Source organism: Anopheles stephensi, chromosome 2, assembly GCF_013141755.1.
Source record: "Anopheles stephensi strain Indian chromosome 2, UCI_ANSTEP_V1.0, whole genome shotgun sequence".
In the NCBI taxonomy this organism is placed as follows: domain Eukaryota; kingdom Metazoa; phylum Arthropoda; class Insecta; order Diptera; family Culicidae; genus Anopheles; species Anopheles stephensi.
The window spans coordinates 80,781,547-80,804,046 of record NC_050202.1 but is presented as its reverse complement, the minus strand read 5'-3'; the positions used below and the strand labels follow the sequence as shown (position 1 = coordinate 80,804,046).

General features: G+C 51.2%; 2 protein-coding genes and 1 long non-coding RNA gene across 10 annotated transcripts; 1 reads left to right on the top strand and 2 right to left on the bottom strand.

Annotated features, from left to right (window-relative positions):
• Positions 1-74: 74 nt before the first annotated feature.
• Positions 75-13,285, bottom strand: LOC118505503 (bromodomain and WD repeat-containing protein 3). The gene is made up of 10 exons (XM_036041371.1): positions 13,123-13,285; positions 12,807-12,865; positions 12,679-12,708; positions 11,493-11,552; positions 5,676-9,376; positions 5,407-5,577; positions 5,064-5,337; positions 2,124-4,985; positions 1,679-1,994; positions 75-1,574 (listed from the first exon to the last, which is right to left on the bottom strand). The coding sequence occupies exons 1-10, from the start codon at positions 13,163-13,165 to the stop codon at positions 1,531-1,533; spliced, it is 7,560 nt and encodes a 2,519-aa protein (XP_035897264.1). The 5' UTR covers positions 13,166-13,285; the 3' UTR covers positions 75-1,530.
• Positions 9,569-10,668, bottom strand: LOC118505528. Its single transcript, XR_004905431.1, has 2 exons — positions 10,136-10,668; positions 9,569-9,788 (listed from the first exon to the last, which is right to left on the bottom strand). It is a non-coding gene; the product is annotated as an uncharacterized LOC118505528 (long non-coding RNA).
• A 478-nt stretch (positions 13,286-13,763) lies between the features above and the next one.
• On the top strand, positions 13,764-22,424 carry LOC118505509 (E3 ubiquitin-protein ligase RNF13). Of its 8 annotated transcripts, XM_036041396.1 has the most exons (9): positions 13,764-14,117; positions 14,548-14,707; positions 16,826-17,580; positions 18,751-18,908; positions 18,991-19,082; positions 19,166-19,365; positions 19,650-19,848; positions 19,939-20,482; positions 20,552-22,424. In XM_036041396.1, exons 3-9 carry the CDS (start codon positions 17,356-17,358, stop codon positions 21,036-21,038), a joined length of 1,905 nt encoding a protein of 634 aa, XP_035897289.1. In that variant the 5' UTR covers positions 13,764-14,117; positions 14,548-14,707; positions 16,826-17,355; the 3' UTR covers positions 21,039-22,424. The 8 variants fall into 8 exon arrangements, with proteins under 8 accessions (XP_035897289.1, XP_035897293.1, XP_035897288.1 ...); XM_036041400.1 differs by lacking the exon at positions 14,548-14,707 and having other exon boundaries at positions 13,764-13,973; XM_036041395.1 differs by having other exon boundaries at positions 13,764-14,707.
• The last annotated feature ends 76 nt before the right edge of the window (positions 22,425-22,500 follow it).

Below are 22,500 nucleotides of genomic sequence, written 5' to 3'. Positions count from 1 at the left end.
GCCTATTTCCGTTTTTATAATAAGACACAAATGACCTTTTAAGGCTAAATTAATTAAGCAATTAAGGCACGCTGTTTTCGATATTTATCCACAATTTATTACCTTCCGTTTTAGCACTTACCGCAAACGATTCTAATAGTTACTTTGTTACCCCGCTTCAAATACGCGACACAGAGACACTCTTAATACGCTTAACTCTTAGTTTAATATTAACGAGAGGGTGGTGGTGGTGGCGGTACCCATTACAGGCATTACTTCGTACTGTGTATTGTGAATGTGTACAACGGAGAAAAGGAATAGTAGGTGGTACAAACTACGACGACGACGAATCTTCTGTAGTTCGGCCCCGGTTCGTTTAACATGCAAGGGCTGCTGGGTTTAGTTGTACATATGCAGAGCAAGTGTTTGTGTTGCTCACTCTCTCTCTCTCTCTCTCTCTCTTTCTAGCGCCCGTTTCTCCATAGGACGAACGATAATTACATTGCTAACGTAAGGAAATTAACTGTAACCTATGTATGTATATTGTACAGGATTGTGAGAGAAATTATGCCGGCGTTCTTCCTTTCCGGCCTATACTTTGTTGCTTGTTGCCGGAATAGGAGAAGGTGAATGACGATCCATCGACAGCACAGCAGATGAGAGAAGTGGGTTAGAAGTTACGAACACAGTAAACAGCAACCGATCGAACTAATATAATCCGACCGCGCGCCAGCAAGCACGGGAATGTTAACGGCAACAACGACGACTCACACACACAATTTCACGACGCACGCTCTCTTACAATCAGTCTTACACGTGTTCCCACGACAGACAGAGACAAATGGCCCAAAAAAATGGGTTGGTTAGAAGATACTGAAGCAGCAGCAGCAGTAGCAGCAGCAGGTAGGATGCAGACAGAACGGAGATGCATCTTAAGTACCTAAAATAAACTCCAGCTCTTCCAGCGTGGCGCTAGGCGGACTTGACGAAAACAGCATCACGTCGCCGATGTCATACACCACATCGTCCACCTGCACGTCCAGGCTGCTCACTGTCGTTGTGGTGGTGGTAGTCGCATCGTGCAGCAGCAGCTCTTCGACACACTGATCGAGCTGCTGCTGCTGCTGCATCCTGCCCGTGCTGCTATGTAACAGTGGGAAGCGATCCTCACTGCTACTGCTGCTGCCGGTTTCCTCCCCGTCCGGGGCGTAGCACTATTCACCGAATATTTTCCGCACCCTGGGGTTGATGCGCCTTATACGACCACGGCTACTAACGCTGGTGAGCAGCGTGGCAGCATCGCCCGCCCCATTCTCCGCCAGATCGTCCCCCCGCACGTCCTCGTCATCCTCGTCACTGTCAGTACGGTGGCGGTGGTGGTGATGGTGGCTTGCGTCGCGTCCCCTCGTGTATCTTGACGATGGTCTAGCCGGTTCATCTTCATCGGCTTGCGGCGCTTCCACCGGCAGACTGCTGTCACGCGGCAACCGACCGGCAGCACCATTGCTGCGGTGAGGTGGGTGCTGCTGCTGATGCTGCCGCAGCCTGTGCTCAGCTTCGCCGATATCGCGTCGAGGCTGGTGGCCGGTTGCTGACTGATGGCGAGAAGGAGGAGGAGCATGATGATACGGTTGCTGTTGTGTTGTGTGGTGATGAGGATGGTTATCCACCACCCTATTACTATGACTATTGGTACTACCATTGTTGGCCGCCGTTGCGTCACCACCGTCGTCGTCGTGCTGTGCCGTGGAGGAGGACGCCGCTATCTGCCGGCGGGACCGTTGCCGAATGTTAGCGAGCGCACGGGCAATATTGTCCTCCTCGTCATCGTTGTCCTCGTCGTCGTCCTGCCGCATGGCTCGCTGACGTTGGCGGGCAGTGTTCCGTTGCGCTCGACTCTGATGATTGCTGTCTCCCGGATGGTGACGATCGTTCTCATCTTCCTCGTCCGATTCTTCGTTGTAGCGGGGACGTTTCAGCTTTCGCGTTGACCGTCCGCTGGAGGGGCCCGGTGCCTAGGAAAGGAAGGGAACGAAAGCAATCGGAATCGGTGATTAGTAAAATGTAGAGTAATAATAGAGACCTTCAAGAACAACAGAAGACCGACCGTTCGAGAGGAACGCCAAGAGTCGAGAAATGCTCACCTCATACTCTTCATCCGAAGTGTACCGCTCTTTTCGCCGTGTTCGATGCGCCGCCGCCACGCGGCTACCGAACGTGGAGCTGCTTTCGTTCTTTTTCGGTGTTCCCGCGACGGACGCAGTTTGCGATCGGCTGCTGCGCGTCCTGGACGCTGATCCCGCCATCATGTGCAATGGTGTATTGTCGTCATCGGAATCATCGCTATCGTCGCTGCTATCGGCACCGTCCAGCAGATCCTCCTCGTGCGACGACGAAGCACGCGTCGATTTCCTTTTCAGCGGTGAAGCACCGTCCGCACCCGTTCTCGTCCGCAGTTGCCGTGCCGTGGTGGTGGAACGTGACGATCGAAGAGGAGCCGTCGCCATCCTTAGCGGTTGATTGTCATCCTCATCGCTTCCATCTTCGGCCACACCATCGATACCATCGGTCACCTCTTGGCGCACCTCCTGCACCGCCGCCACACCCTGATCCAGCTCGTCCGGGTTTCGCTGATGGCGGGACAGTACCGTGCTACGAGTGCGCGTCCGTCGCAGGGCGCTTACACCACCACCAACGGGTGTGGCACTCGATGGGAGGGTACTGCTGGACGTGCCAGGTGCCGTACCGCTCGCGCCACTCGACGATGCTGGTACGGATCTGGCGGAAGAAGGACCTGGCTCACCGTAGTTATGATCAACGGTGTGCGGTGGCGGTGTGGCAGCACCACTGGCCGCATTCACCTCCATGCCGCGCAACCGTCGCACCGAACTCGTGGTACTGCTCGTTATCGTTCTCCGCACCATCGAAGAAGACTGGGACGACCCGTTAGCAGCAACTACCATGTCGGAGGTTTCCACAAGCAGCCGGCGGGACGAGCGAACGGTATGGAAACTGGTCGAAGCAACCGACGTTCCCGCCGAGTGATTAACATCGTTATCGCTCTCGCTGGCATACCAATTGTTCCGCGTGCCGGCACTGGCCGTTTGTCTCGTGCTCGAATGGCTTTGTCCCGCCGCTACACGCTGGGTTCGTTGTGTTGCCGAGCTACGTTTGCTAATGTTGCTCGTCTCTTCGGGGCTCTGCTCGTGGTCCGATGGAAGCTTGCGAGCTCGCATACGTCGAGTCGGCGGTGCGCTAGAAGATGAGGAGGGTACCGTCTGGCGGGTGCTGCGTCCAACACGAACATCTTCCTCATCATCATCGTCGTCGTCGTCATCATCATCATCGTCGTCCTCCTCATTTTCTGAGCGCAGTTTGTTAGCACCGCCATTCCTTCTACCGTGACGGCGCTCGATACCATTAGCGTCGTCGTCCTCATCGTCATCATCATCATCATCGCCATTGTTCCGCTCTTCTAAACTGTCCTCGCTCTTGCCCCACTCGGCTTGCGCACGCCGCACGCTGCCTCTGGTCGAGCGTGACGGTTCACCGACAGTTTCGTTATCGGAATCGGAAACTATTCGCGACGTTTTGGGACGTTCCTTGTGGTAACTGTGGTCGGATTCATACCGACTACGATTACGTTTGGCCGGAGGACCACGATAGGCACGCCCGTCACCTAGTGCACCGTCCTCCCTCGCGTCTCGCTCGCTATCGTCATCATCATCTTCATCGTTGGACGTATCATCCAACTGATTTCGGGTGCTTCTGCGTAGCCGCTTGCTTCCCAACATAGTCTTTGGCTTGCTGTTTTCGTTTTGTCCCGATGGACCTGCTTCCACCTCTCCACCCACCTCACCACCATCCGCCGTTGCTCTGGATGAAGCAACACTGGAGACTGTCCCATTACGAAGCGAGCGCGTTCCACTCGCGTCACCGGCAACGAGTTGACCGGTTTGAGCAGATCCCGTACCGAACAGATCCTGTCGCACAGCGCGCACTGCCGCCGGTACACGCCTCCCACTGCTGCTACCGGCCGCTATCGGTGGCGAGTCGTCCAACACGCCGGGACGTTTCCGTTTGGTGGTGGAGCTGACCGCCGTATGCTTGCCACCACCGCCCGCCACCTTCCGATGAACCTTCCTGCTTCTTTTCTTCTGTTTCTTTTTCTGCTGCGATCGCCGTTTGCGCCGTTTGTACGGATCGTACATCTCGCCCGAATCGTAATCAGCACGATGCGAAACGGGCACTCCCGTGCTGTCATCATCGTCGTCATCCTCGCTGTCCGATTCGCTGGTCGTGTCGCTAGTGCTCTCGTCCGACTCCTCACTACTGGCTGCCTCCTCCTCTTCGTCCTCCTCATCCTCGTCCTGCGACCTGCGGCCACGGCGGGTCAGCATGCGCGCACCACTACCACTGGCTGCTGCCCGACTGCTACGACTACTACTGGGACCCGGTATGGTTAGCGGGTCTATCACATTGTTGCTGTTACCTAATGCTCCTCCCCCTGCCGACGATGACGATACACCGTTCGAACCGCCCACCACGCTCGTCGAAGATTGACCGCGGCGCGATGTAGACGACGCTAGCATGCCACCATTTCGTGTACGCTTCGCGGGTCGACTTTTCACCGCACGACGATCACCCGCCTCCTCTTCCTCGTCATCATCATCATCATCGTCGTCATCGTCGGATTGTGCCGTATTGTGGCTGGCAGTGGTACGCGAAGAGCTTCCACTCGTATTCATACCGGAGCTGCTGTTCAATGCAGCAGCAGCACCACCACCTCTTCGGCTGCTACTCGGACCCGCGCCATCGCGGCGATCTTGCCGGCGCCTTTTAGATGACGATGTGGCTAGTCCGTTACTACCACCAGCGGTGGGGAGGAGATCATGATTGCTACCCACCCCACCCCGATTACGCCTGCGGGCAGATTTCCAGTTGTAGATGACAGCCTTTATGTGTGCCTCGAACAAAGTGCTCAGTCGCAGAGTCATCGAATAGATCTGGAAGGGGTAGACAAAGGTTATTTTTAATTGTCGCCCCATTTTCGTTCGCAGCCGTCTGTCCCAAACACCACCTACCCTCGATCGTTTGTTTGTGTTATAGTTGCGAGAATTTTGAAAGATGAGACGCATGTCTTTGCAGAAGTCGTACGGCGAATCGTAGTTGCCACCGAGCAAATCCTCCTTTATCGTGCGCAGATCCATCGGCGTATCGATAATCTGCAGATAGTCGGGGTGCTCTATCGTGTCGACCGGTTCGCGGAACGGTTCCGAATCATCGCACTGCCAAATCATCTCCAGCAACTCCCGGCAATCAACCCGCCAATCTCCTTCGGGCACCAGCCGTCTCGACCTGTGTGGGATGATGGATGAACAGGTAATTAAAGCTTGCTTTGATGCTACTGCTCAATCGACAATTTACCTTCGAGAGCCCGTCCGTCGGTTGCTTGAGATGCCGCTTCCCGATGGACCAGCACCTCCGGCAGAACTTGTCGACGGGCCAGGCCGGTGCCGTTCAGTCTCCGAATCGGACGATAAGTACGTATCGACCAGCTGATGATACACCGCCGGTACATCGATTTCATTGAGATCACTGCAAAAGCAAGCAAGGTGGTCGAAAGAAAATATTATTTGTTGCTTCCTTCTTTTTCCACCCGTCTCTCACACGTCTGTCTCTCTGACCCTACTTACCTGAGTATGCGCAGACACAGGTCAGTGATGATGCGCGCGTTCCGCACAATCGTACTGTGTGATTCGTTGAATTTCTCCGCATTCGTCGCTAGGTAACGCACGTCAAACTGGGCCGACGTGATGCGCCGGTAGAAGTGATTTTCGAACCTTGATTTGATCGTGTTTAAATCGATCGGATACTCCACCACGAACGCGTACTCGGGGTAGATGTTGAGATCGACCGGCGCTAGAAAGAGATCGGCAATCGCTAGCCCCATCACCTGCTCCAAGCCGGCGATAATGCGCCGGCATGAAGCATCCCGATCGCCCCGGGGCCATTCCTCCGGCTTCGGTTGATACAGCGTCGCCTGCAGCTCTTCGGGCAGCACCGGCACTGCGCCACCCACCTCCTCCGGTTGCCGCGATTCGTCCACCGGCTCGAGATCCCACGGGCTCATCAGCTCGTACTCGCCGTTGTCCCAACGCACCCGGAAACACATAAACAGCGAGTCGGGAAAGTCGGGCGACAGCTGATTGTGAGACTCGATCTGCCCGGTCCACCACACATCCTCTATCATGCAACGGAACCGATCACCCGGGCCCCAGTTCCGCCCAACGGACGTATCGAACGTTTGCTTCAGCACCAGGAAGTCTAGCACGTCCGGCATGTCGTGATACTTGATGGCAAAGGAGCGTCCTGTTAGCTCACCCTCTTCCGTGATGATCGCCAACTTTAGGCAGCACAATCGGGGCGGCCGTATCTCGTACTTTATACCGATCACCTTGCACAGCTCGTGCGCTTGAATGTCCATCCCTGACCAGGGTTCACAGCGGTTGCCTAGATTGTACACCGACTTGGTACGTACCGCTTCGAGGTAGCGTTGATGGCCCTGCCGGAAGTACACCACCTCATCGCCCATCTGTGGATAGTACGGCGCTTTTCTTGGGATCACCTCCGACAACCATTCGGGCGGTCGGAACTGTTCCGGGATTTCACCATCCCGCGTCAACGGTATCTTGCGCACCTTGGTCGAACGACGGCGTCCACCCGCGGTGCCGCTGCTGGCACCGGGAGCCGCATGACTCGGACCGGGCTGGTCGGGATCCGGTGGCGAGTACGCGCGCCGCTGCACGTGCTTTCGCTTGGACCGTTTCGGTGGTTCCAGATTTCGACCCGGCTCGTGCGACACCCAGTCGGAATAATCCGAGCTGGCCGTATCGCTCGAGCTGCTGCCCGATAAATCTAGCTTCTCTTCGATCGCAGTCGAGTAGTCGCTGTTGCTCGACTCGGACGACGATGAGTCATTTTGCTCTTCGTGTGCATCATCGTCATCCGGTTCGGGCGGCGGTGCGGGCTCGTTTTCACGTACCGCACGCGTCCGGTACGCCGGTCGGGCGCCGTTCGCACCACCCTCACCGTTGGTACGGCGCAGCGATCGATTAGCGCCACCACCGGCACGAGCCGCCCTCCGATTTCCTCCCAGAAACGAGGATGACCCACCGGATGCAGACGCACTGTTGGCAGTGTTGATCATTACCGGGCGACGACGCATCTCTCGCCGATACATTTCCTGCTCCTGTATGCCGGCCGCATAAACGCGCTGCTTCAGATTCACCATCGCCGAGTAGCTCATGGGCCGCACGTACTGACGTCGGTGGAACTTGAAGCCTTCCTCGGTACGGTGCCAGTTCCCGGCCGAGCCAAAACCACGCTGCCCATTCCTTGCACCGGCTTGGGGATTAGCGTTGTTTGTTGGACGAGCTGACCCGGGCTGAAACGCTCCCCCACCACCGTCATCTCCACGGGCCCGCTGCTCATTGTTTGAATCGGGAGCTTGATTGTCTTCTCCTGCAGCACCGCCGCCTCGACCGCCAGCTCCACCACCTTCGACCTGCCGTCGGTTTGCCAGGGCTTCAATCATGCGGTCAATATTGGAGTACGCACCACCACCAGGGACACCCACCTCCTGGGCATTTGCTGGTGCCCCGGCTGGCTGAACACCCGGCGGCTGCTGTATCTCAGCTCCTTCGCCCCCCACGCTGATGTTCGGTATCAGCTGGTCCGTGGGACAGTTTTCCCTGCCTGGCACCAAGCGCTGCAACGCCGGCGGATACGGGTTACCGTCAATGTCTACCAGAAACGGCGGTGGCATCAAATGTGGCATCGTTTGCGTTTGCTCGTCCATCACATGCAGTGCCGAGTCCCTTATGAGCGGGCGGTAGTCCGTGTGAAAGAACAACTCCTGTGGCAGCTGCTTCAACTTTTCGTGCCCCGACCCGTAGCCGAACATTAGGATGTGGCCGTGCGAATCGGTGGCCGCAATCATCATACCGTCCGGAGACCATTTCGCATCGTAAATGCCGCCCTCGCAGTGATCGTCGATTCGGTTGACAAAGTTTGCCATCGACACGCCTTCCACAATGTCCCAGATGAACAGCTGACCGTCATGGCCGGCTGACAGCAACACGCCCGAGTCCTTCTGGTGCGACTCGAGCACGTAGATTTCGTTCGTGTGTCCACGCAAAACTCGATGCAGCTTGCCCGTGTGAGCGTTCCACACCTTGATCGTAAAGTCGTTTACCGCCGTGATGACCCAGTTGTCGGTATTATCCCACGACACCATAGTCACCTTCAGCTTCACGTTATCTTCCTGATTCACCGGCGGACAGTTTGGCAGTCGGTCACCCATATTTAGCCGAATCGATTTCCACTGCTGCGATTCAAAGTGCCACACCAGTGCCGTACCGTCCTTGCTGCCCGAGATGAAGTTCAGTCCATTGTGGGCCCACTGGATCGAGTCGACCGTGTCCAAATGCGACTCTGTTTCCAGGATACGCTTCGGACCGTCCTCCGACATCAAATACACGCGTACGTGATGGTCCGCGGAACCGGCCGCCATAAAGATGCCACCGGGTGAGAACGATGCGCAGATCATCTGTGCCTGGCCGGGACGCAATTTCTCATGGTAGGACGTAGGCTTCGACGAGAAGGTCGTCTTGCCGTTACGTGTACTGTACTCCCAGAAAGCGACCGAACCGTCCGTGCTCGTCGTCACCAGAAACCGTAGATCCGTCTTCGGCGATGGACAAAAGTTCACCGACGTTATCATGCCCGTGTGACCGGACAGTACAGCGATCGGACCCCCGTACTGCAGATCCCAGACGCGCAGTATGCGGTCGAGTGAGCCGGCCGCTAGCATCGTGTTGTCGAGATTGATCGCTATGTCGGTGATTTCTGCCGATGCACCACGGAAGGTGGCCAGCAATCGGCCATCGATGGCCGACCACAGCTTGACGAGAAAGTCATCTGCCGCAGTGATGATATATTTGCCGGTACGATCAAACAGCACGCAGTACACTGCCGACAGGTGTCCCAGGGTACGTCTTTGTAACGTTTGCTTGGAGTAGAATGAGGTTGGGATGGCCTGACGGCGCGTTAGTGGGCCCGCACTTTCCCGCCCGTACAACACCTTCACGAAGTTGTGTGTATTGTTGCGATTGACCACATCGCTCAGCGGCCGATCGTGCAGGCGTGTGTAGTAATCGATCAGCTGGCGCGGCCGGGATACGCTTTCCTTCGTGCGTAGTAAACTCTGCCGTCCAGCTCCAAGGATGGACATGACCCCGGACACTGCCGGGGGCAACACCTTGTCCAGCAGTGGTCCGATACGGCTGCATATTTCGAGTAAATGCTCTGGTCCCACATGTGGATACTTTCTTTCCTAAAAGCATAGCACAAATTTTGAGAAAAGAAAATGATTATTTTTGCTTACTTAAACTACTGTTTTAATTCTTGAAGTATGAAATATGTTATTAGTGATAAGTTTTTTTTTTATTCATGAAGGACGGCCTAGCCGTATTACTCCCCAATGGTAAATAAACTTAAAAAATATTTAAATAAAAATCCAAAGTAACCTTCTCCATCTTCTCTTTGCATCAAACATATCTTTAGCCGCATTAACGTCGAATTCCATTTTTGCCAAAGTGTTTTTTACGAGCTTCGAACGTTCAACGACGCGACTGCTCGAATTCGTCGCGTTAACAACACTTCCCTGTGTGTTGGTGCGATGTCGCTACGCACACAACCGCAACACATCGCATGACGAAATCGACTCCGCTCGTAATCAGATTTTTCTACGGACGATGAAAACGATTAGGAAAAACGTAAAAAATTCACCAAACACACCAATGTACACCGTATTTCAAAAACGGCATTCGAATGTTATAAAAACATAATTTCTCGAAACACTCAAATAGTCTCCCTCGACGCCACTTTTAATTCATATTTTTCGTGCAAATCAACAGCCAAATGTTGTAAACAGCTGCCCTTCATCAGAAAATCTCATCATTTGTTTTGATGCCATTTCCATTCCACACGTCCGTCAGAGCCGTAGCGACCAGCTTCGTCGGTACGATGCTGTAAAAAAGCAGGAGCGCCTTCAAGCGCAAAATTAAACTACCCTACACTAACACACTCTCACTCTCTTTTACGCGGCCGTCACACAAAGAACACCAGCGCGCAGTCGGGTTGCTGTGTTGGCCCCGTTCGCCGAACGCAGCGATTCGAGCAGTCGATGCCTCTGCGTTCATAAACACACACCTCAATACCAACGCAGCAACTGCGGTACTGCGGTACGGTGGTGTGGTAGTGCCACTCGTAAAAATACACATTTTCTACACTCGCCCTCCCCTTCACGGTGCACAAAGAGTATCGAGAAGAGGAAAAACACAGAACTGCTGGTCATATTTCTTGCTAAAATGGCGACGCACACGAAATATTTTACAACATTTTGAAACTTTTACAATATTGTTCACACGCGGACACTTTTACAACTCTACAGACATGGACAAACTATTTGCACCACAATCGTACACATGCATTTTAATACACTTTTCATATTCACATCGGTAAACTCTTATTATCACATTGCACGTTCAATTGTTCATTTAATTAAAAGAATAATTTTTAAATCAAAACTAAATTCGCTTTAACCCCCGTCGATTTCTTTCAGCGCAGAGAAGCAGCAGCTGCGTGTTAGCCGCATTACTCACACTCATGCATCGCGCTTGGCAGCACAAAGCGTAGCAAGCGCTGTGTTTCTCGGTTGAAATAAATCATCCAACGGCTGAATGGGAGAGGGTCGGAATGAACACTTCCGTCGAGAGGAATGACGAACTGGCCACCGGCCGGATTCGTAACCTAAAACAGTTTTCTGAACCAACTCCACTCCACTTTTCAATGGAAGAGCACATTCAAATCCAACATGGCGGAAACCGTCCGTTTAGCGACGAAATACATACAGGCGGAGTTACGAGTCAACCCGGTTCCCGGATGTTACATGTTCCGGAATCTGGTATGGATCCGTATCTTCGTGACACCGGCGGACAAAGTTCGTACAACATGACGCTAGTCGAAATATATTTTTGTATAATTCTACAAAACTGCCCAAAAATGTGTCAAAAATTAAAAAAAGGAGCTCGAGTTTTACCGGAAGTACCCTCGGAACAGCACCGGAGACAATCCGATTGCAGTTCGGCGACCTTCAAATGGTCCCGGACATCTAGGCGACGCCTTAGCCCGTACGACGGTAGAGCGTAAAAGCTGTACCGCGCACCAACACATACGCAGCGTGGCCCCGTCGCACACTGCGATGCCATTGACACGTTCGCACGATTTGTGCTCGTCGAATGAGCGCGCGTGTGCTTGTGTTAGTAAGTGGCCCCTTTAATGGCAACTAGCGTTTCCGGTGGCCACCGAGAAACGTACATCTCATCAACAAAGCTGAAAGTGAATTTTATATGAACTGGTACAATTGTTACGACTTGGTAGTTACTCACCAATTCTTCCAGCGACTGACGATGCTCCTGGCCGGTCCAGTCTAGACGCCGAGGTAAAATCTGTTTCCGTAAACATTGCCCAGTAGTTCCGGTTCACAGGCCCATGGGAGAGAGTGGGAAGGCGACACAGGAAACGGGCGGTAATAGTGAGAGGGAGACACAATCAAAACAAAAATACAACATTAAAAGTCATTGACCTGTCAACGTGAAGATGGGAAAGGAAAATCATATGGGAGAGAAAGAGAGGGTGGGGGATGTGGCCGTACATAGGGATGAGGATCGATGAGTCATTGATAGCAACGGGAGCAAGTGGGTGAGGGCAGGTGGTAGCACCGAGCACGTGTTTTCCATGATCCAAACTTTTACTTCCAAATGCTCGCGACCCCGACATCATCATACCGAACGCAAATGTGTACAACCTTTGGAGTACACAAAAAAGTAAATAAAAGCCCGTCTCTAAACTAGGACAAGGTCAAGGCCGAACCAGACCAAGAGGGAGATTCCCGCGTGATTCAAAAACCATCGTCTGACGTTTTGCTCTAGCCTAGACACCTAAGACTTTGGGAATTCCCTCCGTACGCTTTCCCCGACAGCAAAGGCGGCACACAGGGGCAGAGGGAAGGGACGGACCCTGTTTGCCGGTAAAGCCAGCATGGGTAGTGGGGGAGAGAAGGCAGGGGAAGTGCCGGGCGGGTAATACACGTGCTCGATGATTACTAACGATGCTACCGTTTTAGCGTGGCAAATGCGATGTGTTGGGATGCTAGGATCGAAATTTTTCAATTTTCCTTTTTTGTTTTAGTTTTTTGGAAACATTAACATTTCAATGATTAAATGTAGAACCAATTTGACGAAAAATACAGGTGAATTATGCATCATTAAATATGATCGCAAGTTCAAATCTTTTGTTAATCCAACACTGCTGGTGGTGTTTCATTGAACAGTTTTACACCACGCCACCGTACGCACGCACACAGCTGCACCACTAGCCATGAGCGTGTTGTCTGCCTCGCTCCCACAGCTAGGTGACCTATGGGAAAGCGGGACATACACTGTACCGCTCGATATGCGCTCGGTATTTCAAAGCTTGGAAAGGATCGACACAGAGCAGCGGAAACACGGACAGGGAATGAAGGAGGGTGGCAGAGGGATCGAGAAATGACAACAAAACAGCGTCTAAACTTACGTCTAAATGTTCCAACTCTTGCACCAAAACCTGTAAATAAGATACGACGAGTCAAAACACAAACGAAACGTCAAACAGGCTGAAAATTGAACAGAATTTTCGATTCCGTGCATAGGAGCGTCACTTACCTTTGCGGTCTCACGCAGCGGTCCATTGGCCAAGAATTTCGAAATCAAAAAATATAATTCTGCGAAAAAAGAGGCAATACAACAAAAAAACAAACACTTTGTTTAACACCGCAAATAAAGAAACTTTCCAGGCGTATGTTTTTGGGTTAGCTCCTTCCGTGTCTCTTTTTCCACACACGCACACACTCACACACGCTCATACTCGCACACTTTGGTACGGGTGCGCTGGGGCTAGAGCTCAATTCACCCCATGTCTCGGCGTAGGGCTTCCAACATTTCGGACGCCCAACTGCTCGTGTCACGGCACCGCACTTACCTGGTACGAGGATATTTTCCTTCACTAAGCTTCTATCTTCCATTTTTTCACTAGTTCAGTCACCACACTCATTCAGAACGGGTTGAAAATTTCATTTTTCTGACGCAGCACCGAACGAACACATCCGCCATTACTTAACGCTGAGCTCGGAAAACGAAACGAACGCGCTTATTCGGGCCGACGGTCGAGAAGGGAACTGCTCGAAAGTATAATCCGAACTGATCGAAATGTTTCGAAACGCGGCCAGATAGACGAAAAAAAAACCACAGCACGAAAAAAATAATGTGTGCAAATGGTGTTAGAAAAACAGTGTAATGACTATTTCATCAAGTTATGAATATACGCTTGTATGGTGGCGATTGGAATGATTCGCGATGGAGTATTTTTTAGGTTATGAAAATCGGATTCGCAATCGGAAGAAGTTTTTGTTTCAACAGACTTTGAGACTCTTTTCAGCCTGCGTCAGCATCGTGCCGTTAAGCAAGGTTGCTTTCAATAATCTCGCCTGTTAACAGCATCCCTTGCATGCTGAAATCAAATGAATTTATTTTTCAATGCACTGCCATAAAGTGTAGACGCGGGCTCTAGCTGAAAATGACACTTTGACATGAAATCAACCAACTGACAGCACTGGCAGCCTTTCTCGCAGTACACACATTATTCGTGCCTGCGCTGCGCCTGAACGGGTTCGATTATTTGTACAGCGATAATATAGCTGTTGGAAAAGAAAGAAGTGTGTTCACTAGAATTTACGTAAATTCGAACGAGCAAGTGGCGTCGCAAACGGATCCCGCATCCATGATAGTGTCCGCTGTAACGCGTCTCGTTGCGCTAGACGGGAAAACGGAAAGGTTAAACGCGCAGTAGAACCTACGGTGGTAGTGGCTTTTGGCTTTCCAGCCAGCAGCGCAACTTTGTTTTTGTATGTGCACACAGGTCGGTGAAGGTGTTTTCTTGGTGCATGAAGTGTTCTGTGCTGTGCCGTTCTGCTGCTGGTTAGTACGGTTAAAACGCAGTTTTTCATTCATCTCAGTGTTGTTCCCCAGAGAACTCCGTGCTTTCATTCTTCGCTCTTCGTCCAAACCCTTGCGTGAAAAGATACGGCACGGCTGTGTGGAAGCGGATGTGTGTTTGTGTGTGTGCGTGAATGCTGGCAATGATTGCAATGTTTTCAATCGCAAAGACAATAATGGCGACGGCTGCTTAGTGATTACGTCCTCGCACGATCTGCAGCCTACGTACAGTGAAGAAGTGGTCACTTTTTCATCCGCTGCTCCGTGTACACAGGAGTTTCGGTGGTAGATTTCGATGGCAAGCAAACAGGAAATGAGTCATTCCAGGCGATAATCACTCGGGAAAAGGAACGGATAAGGAACAAATTTGTTTTGACTTTTTTTTTTCGTTCGTTGCATTTCATTGTGCTAGTTGTCATCTGTGTCAAGCGTTTGCTGTTTACTATGATGCACAGTGTGTGCACACTCAACGGAGAGGAAAAACGGAAAACGTAGCAAAGAGCTTTTTGATCGAAAGAACGGCAAACGGCAAACTCTGCTGGCTGAAATGTACTAGCGGAAATCAGCCGTAGGTAAGAAAATCTCTCGCCTGTTACACAAACACCGTTCTCGCTTATTTGTTTTGGTTGTGAAAGCAGCAGCTATTTTAAGGGCTGCTTCCGTACTTAGCAAACTATAAACAGAAATGTGCGATAGTGGAAAAAGGCAGCTGGCCGTGCATCGTATGGTTTACTGTTTTCTCTGTATTGTATCGAAACGCCATTCGCTGTATCCGCACACCACAACGGTACAGCAGATACACGTTTGTGTTGTGCATAGTTGGCCGTTCGGCTTCGAGTCAAATGGAAACATAAAGCGCGAGCTCCTTCTGGCTTGGGAGGACTCGTTCCGCGACACAAAACCCCTGGCATGAATTATCTCACCGACAACAAGCATCATTCGCGTTCGCAAGGTCAGCACGTCCAAGCAGCTACTACGTCGGCAATGAAATATGTTTTCTTCCCAGGCAGTTGCAGATTCAGCAACAGTCGTTCCGGGGGTCCATAATCTAAGCAACTAAAGCCAAACGGAAAAGAAAATTAAAGTCGCCAGCAGAATCGATCGGTTAAAGTTACCTGGTGGTAGTTTGTATTTTGTTATGGAATACACAATCACACACACACAGCAGTAGGCGACAAGGGTGAGAGAAAAAAGAAGCTTCAAGTACGTGCCCTTTTCCGTCCGGATTAGAATGACTCAGAATCACTCAACCAACAGAGTGAAGCACCTGATGATGATAACTTAATGGAAAATCAATCGAGGCTTTACTGTGTCGCCTAGTAACAGAGATGCCTGAAAGTGGTTGCCGTTTATTTTATGTTAGGCTCCATGGTTTCAGCTTATCGGAAGCAGTTCTCGTACGCCAAAATGCAATGCCTCCAATAGAATGTCGATTTGACGGAGAGATCGCAAACAGAAGTGAAACATAAAAACAAAACGCAATGCTTCCCTTGTTGACCGTGCCGTTTGGATGTGTACGTGAGAATGCTTCCTCTTGTTGAAGCTGATCCCCCATATGTGTTGCTGCGATCAGTTTTATGATCATGCAGCAAAACATCTACATACACGCAAGAACGTACACGCACAAGCCTGCAGCCATTCTAGAACGTCCCTTGGTACACCCTAGGCACACATGTGCGTCACATTCGAATGGGATGGGAGGAGAGGGTCGTGATTATGTGTCCGTACCTCACCAAATCAACCCCCCAAATCTGTTTCTGTCGTGCGCCGCCGTACACTGTCAACCACGATTACAGCGCAGCGTAAACCAAACACAAATATGTTTACAACTGATGCATGTTTGTGTGTGTGTGTGCGTGTGGTGGGGCAAGCAGCTCTAAAAACATATGATTGGGGCTAATTGAATGATGAAAAGAAGAGAAAAAACACAACGACGATGTTGGCTTAAATCATCGCTTTTCGGGTGCTATCAGTCAGTCCTTTAATCAACGGTTGATTATTTAAGCGAGCGTTTCTAGGCGACCGCCGTCTTGCCGGTGCATATTTGCATCATAGCGTATTGCACAAAATGGTGGTCCATCCCACCCACACCTCAATTAGAAGAACGGTTGAAGAGTGTTTGTTTTCTAAACCCGACTATATTACAATTCCATTCACACAAAGCACTAGAGCAATAGTGGTATGTCAGAAAGCCAGCTGTTTGTGTCGCTCCAAAGTCGCCTCCACCGTACAGGGCATGGTCTTGTCGTGATGGAATCGTTAGAAGTGTTTGTTCGGTGTGTGCGTGTGTTTTTTTTTCTCTCTTCTTCTGCTTGCCGTTAATCTCCACGATGTTTCGCGCACAAGTCGTGTGAAAGGGGTTGTTCTGCTACGATGGAGCAAACGTAGTTCGAACGATTGTTTGGGATAGCGGGAAAAGGAAACAGTCACAATATCCTTGAACCTTCACATAGCAGGCCATGCTTGCCAACGAACGTACGTGAACTTGTTGCCTCCCGTGGTTCATGCGGTTCCGGCACAGGTGTGAGTGTTTGTGAGGATGGTTGTTTTTCCGGTTGTTTCAATTGTGTTAAAAGTAAACATTTGGATGGTCCATGGTTTAAAGTATTTACCTTTGCTACCGTACCGGTTTTGTTTCCATATGCAGACTTTCTTGTGAAAATTGTAATATTTGTTTCATTTCTTTGTAGGTTATATCGTGTACCGTTGGAAAACGATCTCAAGTGCTACAATCAAACGCAAACCGCTGTCGGAAAATCTATCACCGGGTGTGATTGTGCGTTCCATGTGTTGTTGCTGCTGCGAGTTTAAAGAAACAATAATTTCCCTGCGTACAAGCATAACACACAAACAATCATCGTATGTGAAGACAATCGCACTCGTACCTGATACACAAGCCTTAGCCCGGCTCCTGTCGTGAGCCTCCCAATGCCGGCAACCTGAAGTGGATGTTAGGCATGATCGTCAACATCATCACTATCACCCTCCTAGAGCCGGACAGGCACTAGAGAGCTGTGAAGTTCATTCTTCCATCCGGGCGTTAAAAGTCCAGGACGATCGCGCCCCGACGACCGAAGACGTCTAACGGCTAGCAATAGGGGAACAGATAATAGGCGGCAAACAGAGCACGGGGGAACTATATATATAGTACACGGTCGATTATCGGCGTAACAGTGAATCGCGCTCCATTTTGAAACGTAATCAAGCGGCGTGGCGTGAAATGAACATGCAGCCAGCAATGACGGTGATAATGTCTGAGGAGCAGGACGGTTCAGAGCGTTTACAGCAGAATGGCCGGTATCAGCACCGGCCACCGAGTAAACCGCCAATCGCCAATCGGCGCACTCATCGCCTGGTGTTGCTGGTTGCAATGATGCTGTTGATGCTGCAGCTGATACCCTGCGCAAAGGCAGACATTCTAGTCTATCAGATGCTGAACGATCAGGTAAGGAAAATAACCGCCGGGATATAAAAGATAACATTTGTTGCCCTCGCTTGCACTCATCTTCGAAGGAAAAAATGTATGTATGCTTTGCAGAGGAGACCAACTGAATCTGCTTTGTTCGTCTGCCGCGCTATCTGCAAAAAGGAAGGACGTGCCTTCGCCTTATCTTTGGATAAAGGTTATCGTGATCTGAGGACTTGACCTATAATCAGAACGAACAGGAATGATTTTGAATCTGTGAATGAAGTAACTCTCCTCGGTATCGGTACTTTCAAGCAGTGTTAAAAGAGCGGTTAAACAAAACCCGTACACACACGTTGGTGGTTGATTGTGGCAATTACTCAAATTTGCCATACACGAAGTTCGTGACGCTTTACTTCTCGATCCTGGTAGCTGCTAGGTGTTTGGTAGAATACGAAAACACAAATTGTGATATTAAAAAAAAAAAAAACTTAAGAGCACGTACGGTGGGCAAAGCGATGTATTCCGATGGTAGTCTAGCTAGAGCGAATTCTTCCCAAAACCGTCAAATGTGTTCGGTGAAAGACAAGAATTTTGCTATAACGTAGACATAATCTTTATTTTAAATAATGGTACGCTAATCGCGTTGTGTTAGGGCAATAGCATAACACCAATGAATGTAATCGTAAACTGGTGCATTTCAACTCTGGCCCAAATCCGTCTAATGCGAGCTCATCGACTAAGGTCATCAACAACCGGTATACATTACCCATGCAACGTACCACGACTTGTACCAGACAAATGCTTGTAACTGAGTAGAATAGGTTTTCCTGGTTTCAACCAACCCAACCCTGCCTTACTGTTTCGTTTTTCTGCACTCGTTCTGCTCGCTTGCGATGAGCAGACTGACATTCTACTCTCCAGCTTCATACGTTGGCAGATAGAGCGTATGGCAAGCGTTTTGCACCGTATCAGCAGCAGCAGCCCGATGCGAGCTGCTTTAACAGTTATTAACCGTTTTATGATAATGCAACAATCATACCGAGTCGAATGAGGAGAACAGGGGGAAAAAAAGCGTGCTTTACGATCGGCCGGACCGCCGTCGTCTCGGTGTATGGTTCAAGTAGAAAACAATTGCTTGTCCACTCGAATGTTTTGCGTCTTGCTTTTCTTATTAATTGTTTTCCCCCTCTTTCCCCTTCATTGCAGATTATCGAAGAATTTCGCGACCTTCCTGCGACGTTTGGGGGTGAAATTCCTGACTCCGGGCTGAAGGTGCTGGCAGACAAATCCGACCCACCGGATGGTTGTACCGAAATGCGTCCAGCACCGAACGTTACCAGCAAGTTCGCGGTAGTAATCGCTCGGTAAAGTATATGAAGTCTTTTAAGGTTTAAGCGGCTTCTATGTGTGTGTACTTATGTTTCCCACTCCACGTTCTCATTCAAGGTACAACTGCTCGTTCGAGGTGAAGGTACGCAATGCGCAACAGGCCGGATACGCGATGGTGATCGTTCACAACGTGGGCAGTAACGATTTGGGTAATGTTGGCGCTAGCGCAACCCTTGGCCGTTTGCTGTGCAACTTTGCATTAACCCTCTTTCCGACTGTATCGCACAAACAGAGCACATGTCTGCTAATCACCCGCAAGATCTGCTCATCCCGTCGGTGTTTGTCGGCGAAAGCAGCGGGCGCAGCATCATCGAGGCGTACCTGTACGATCGCGATTACGCGCTCGTCATCACCGACGACATCCCGTTCAACATTAGCAACAATCTGATTATTCCGTTCGCGATCGTAGTTGGGCTGTGCTTCATCATCATGGTAAGTCGGACGCTGAGTTGGGATTGGCACTGTTCACAAACCCGTGATGGGTTGCACAAAACTCCACCGCCAATGGGTCATTTCGGCAACAAATCGGACACTTCACTCATTCGACACTACGCTATCGTAAGATCGCACATTGTTTCGCTCGGAGAGGCTTACATTGCGAAGGCTCACGGCACACAGCACAGTAGAAGCGAACGTAGGTGCGTGCCGAGGTGTCCGATTGCCCATATGGCCTGTACTGTATGTGTGCGTGTGTTTTTGTCGCTGATTTTCGGTAGCGTGTGTTGCAGGTGCTGTTCATGATTATCCGGTGTATTCGCGAGCGACGTCGCCGGATGCGCCACCGGTTGCCGGCACGCGTGCTTCGCCGGATCGGCATCGTAAAGTTCGCCAAAGGGATGCGCTTCGACGTGTGCGCCATCTGTCTGGAAGATTTTGTGGAGAACGAGCGGCTGCGGGTGCTGCCGTGTCGGCATGGTAGGTGAAAGCAGTTTTCCGCCGTGCGCGGTTTCGCTAAACGGTGTGTGCAAGCATTGATGCGGTTCTTCCGGTTTTCTTTTGTTACAGCTTACCACGCGATCTGCATCGATCCTTGGCTGACGAAGAACCGGCGCGTTTGTCCTATCTGCAAGAGGCGAGTGATTGTGCGCGGCGAAACACGGCAGCGCCGGTACTCGAGCGACAGCATGTCATCGACGAATGCGGACGAATCGACGCCGCTGCTCAACTCGACGGACAGCAGTGCAACGGTGGGCGGTGGTGGTGCAGCAGTCGTCGTGACCGCACCACCGGTCACATCGTCTTCCACGCCAGCCGCTCCAGCCGGTACCGGTGCGGTTCCGCCGCCCGCTCCACCGCAAAGGGAGGAACAACAAACTCAACAGCATGCCCCGCCCAGCAGCCATGTGATGGAGGTGCCAGCGTCCGATGACGACGACGAGCTGCTGGACGATCGGAATGTACCTAGCGCAAGGTGGTTGTTGCGCGGCCGTGCCACCTCGCAACAGCAGCAGCAGCAGCAACAGCAGCAACAACCACCGAACGAGTCACCGTACACCTCGATCGGTGACAATGTTGTAGTTCCACTGTCCCGTTGGAGGTTTTTCCAAAGGTATTTTCACGCTTCAACCGTGTGAAAGATGCCGGGCAGTAGCGATATTAAACCGTTTCATTTTTGCAGATTTTTTTCCACTCAATCTTCGACGGCCCAGCAAAACGATGCCATTGCTCAGCAAGAATCAGGCTCATCATCATCACAGCCAACAACACCCCTGCAACAAGCGCCCTCGTCTCTGCCGGTCAGTCCCACCGCAGCACCAGTCGGGACCGGCAACAACATCCTCAACGCGCAGCTGTCCGGTTCGTTCCACGGTTCGGAGGACACGACCGACGACGAGCTGCTCGACGCAATGCACCGCCACCGGGCTAAGCAGGCGCAGGTGCGCTCCGCACCGGACATGCCCTCGACCAGCATGGGTGCACGGCTCGGGGTGGCTGCGCTGCCAAACGTTAACTTTAACCCGGGCGGTGGGCTAGCAGCGCCAACGGAGCTAGCGCCCGCTGGCCCGGGCAATAACAGGCGTGGGCCCGGTAACAGCAGACGCGCGCCCCGCCGTTCGCCGTGGTGGCCCGAAGCCGGTGGCAACAATAATAACCACATTGTGTAGATACGGTTTGCAAGGGAAGTTACGGTACGGTGTTGTACGTGTGTATGGTAAGGCGCTTTCCACGGACAACCGAGACCCCGGTCGGGGTGACAGAGGTGGTGGTGGTGGAGGAGGAGGAGGAGGAGAGATGTTTTTAGGATAATTTTAAATGGCGTCGAGAAGTACGGCGAAAATACCACCCCCCCCCCCTCCTCTCCCCTCCGTCTCCATGGTGATGATGAACCGGATGAACAAACACTGCACGCGGTTGTTCCCTTCATTCAACATGATCATCATCATCATCGTCAGCCGGCATAATAATGTGCGACCATATTGATGTCGCTTACACACGTGATATAGGAGTACATATTTATGTAAGCATAACAGCAAGGAAAAAGCAAGCTTTTGTTTTTGTTCTTTTTTTTTTTTATTTTGGAACGACGCCACGGCAACACATTATCACCACCAAACAGGCCGGCCGGTCGGATATGTTGTTTGTGATGCAGGAAACAAAAAAAAAGCGAAAGCGAAACCTCTCGAATGGGTTTGCAAATTAACAATTGTTGCCCGGTGTCCAGGTTTGCATTGCCTCCTGCGTTCGTCCTGCAGGTGGTCGCTTCACGTTGAACTAGTTATTACCTTATTACCTTTACACAAGTATGTAGTCACGTAGAGTTACATTAATCGTATACCATATTTTCATTTTACTAACCCGAACTGAGCAGAGGAAGGAATTGATTGGGTGGATTGTGATTTGTGGAAGTGTTGTACACCGAGCGCGATATGAGGGCAGAGCGAGTGATGTTATACCCGGTGCGTTCACATCTTCCAACCTATAAGACGTTAGGCCGTGGAGGGGCGTCCATGTAGTAGCAGTATCCCCAGATTACACGCCATTAATGGAACTCGTCGGCTTTTTGTGTTTTTTTTTTGTTTTCGTTTTGTGGCTGCGTGCCCGCCCTCATTAGTCTCCAAACGCCCATCGTCGTCCTTTACCCACCATCCGTGATTAGTGCTAGTAGCGCGGCGTTAGAGAACAGCAAGTGGTAGTTATGTGTAGAGAGTGAGAGAGAGATAGAGAAAGAGAGGTGGGTTTAGGAATAAAAAAAAACATTCGAAGTAACCATTGTAAAATGGATTGTCCAGTAAGCGAAATCGATTCAATGTAGACAATTTACGCGAGGAAGATGCTAGTTGGTTGCATCGGAAGTGGAGTAAGGTACGTTCAATTGTGCAAAAGCGCTCGGCCTCTTGGAGGAAATCGGTACAGAAATGGAGAACTTGCGCCACTCATCATCCCCCACGCTGGAGGGAGACACTAATGTAACTGATTGAATGCATGCAACCACCAACTCATCGTCGAAGAACAAAGAATTTACAATAAAGTCAACCACTAGTGAAACACGATTGACGCAAATGGCCGTGTGTGTGTGTGCGTTTCGGAACTGGCTCGTACACTCGAAATGAAACTCCCGGCGAAGCT

Excerpts from the sequence above, each read along its gene's own strand:
- LOC118505503 (XM_036041371.1), bottom strand. The coding sequence starts at position 13,165 with ATGGAAGATAGAAGCTTAGTGAAGGAAAATATCCTCGTACCAG. Across the intron at positions 12,866-13,122 it reads GGAAAATATCCTCGTACCAG|AATTATATTTTTTGATTTCG; the intron begins GTAAGTGCGGTG and ends CTTTTTTCGCAG. Across the intron at positions 4,986-5,063 it reads ACACAAACAAACGATCGAGG|ATCTATTCGATGACTCTGCG; the intron begins GTAGGTGGTGTT and ends TACCCCTTCCAG.
- LOC118505509 (XM_036041400.1), top strand. The coding sequence starts at position 17,356 with ATGAACATGCAGCCAGCAATGACGGTGATAATGTCTGAGGAGCAGGAC. Across the intron at positions 19,083-19,165 it reads CGTGGGCAGTAACGATTTGG|AGCACATGTCTGCTAATCAC; the intron begins GTAATGTTGGCG and ends TCGCACAAACAG. Across the intron at positions 19,366-19,649 it reads GGCTGTGCTTCATCATCATG|CGTGTGTTGCAGGTGCTGTT; the intron begins GTAAGTCGGACG and ends GATTTTCGGTAG.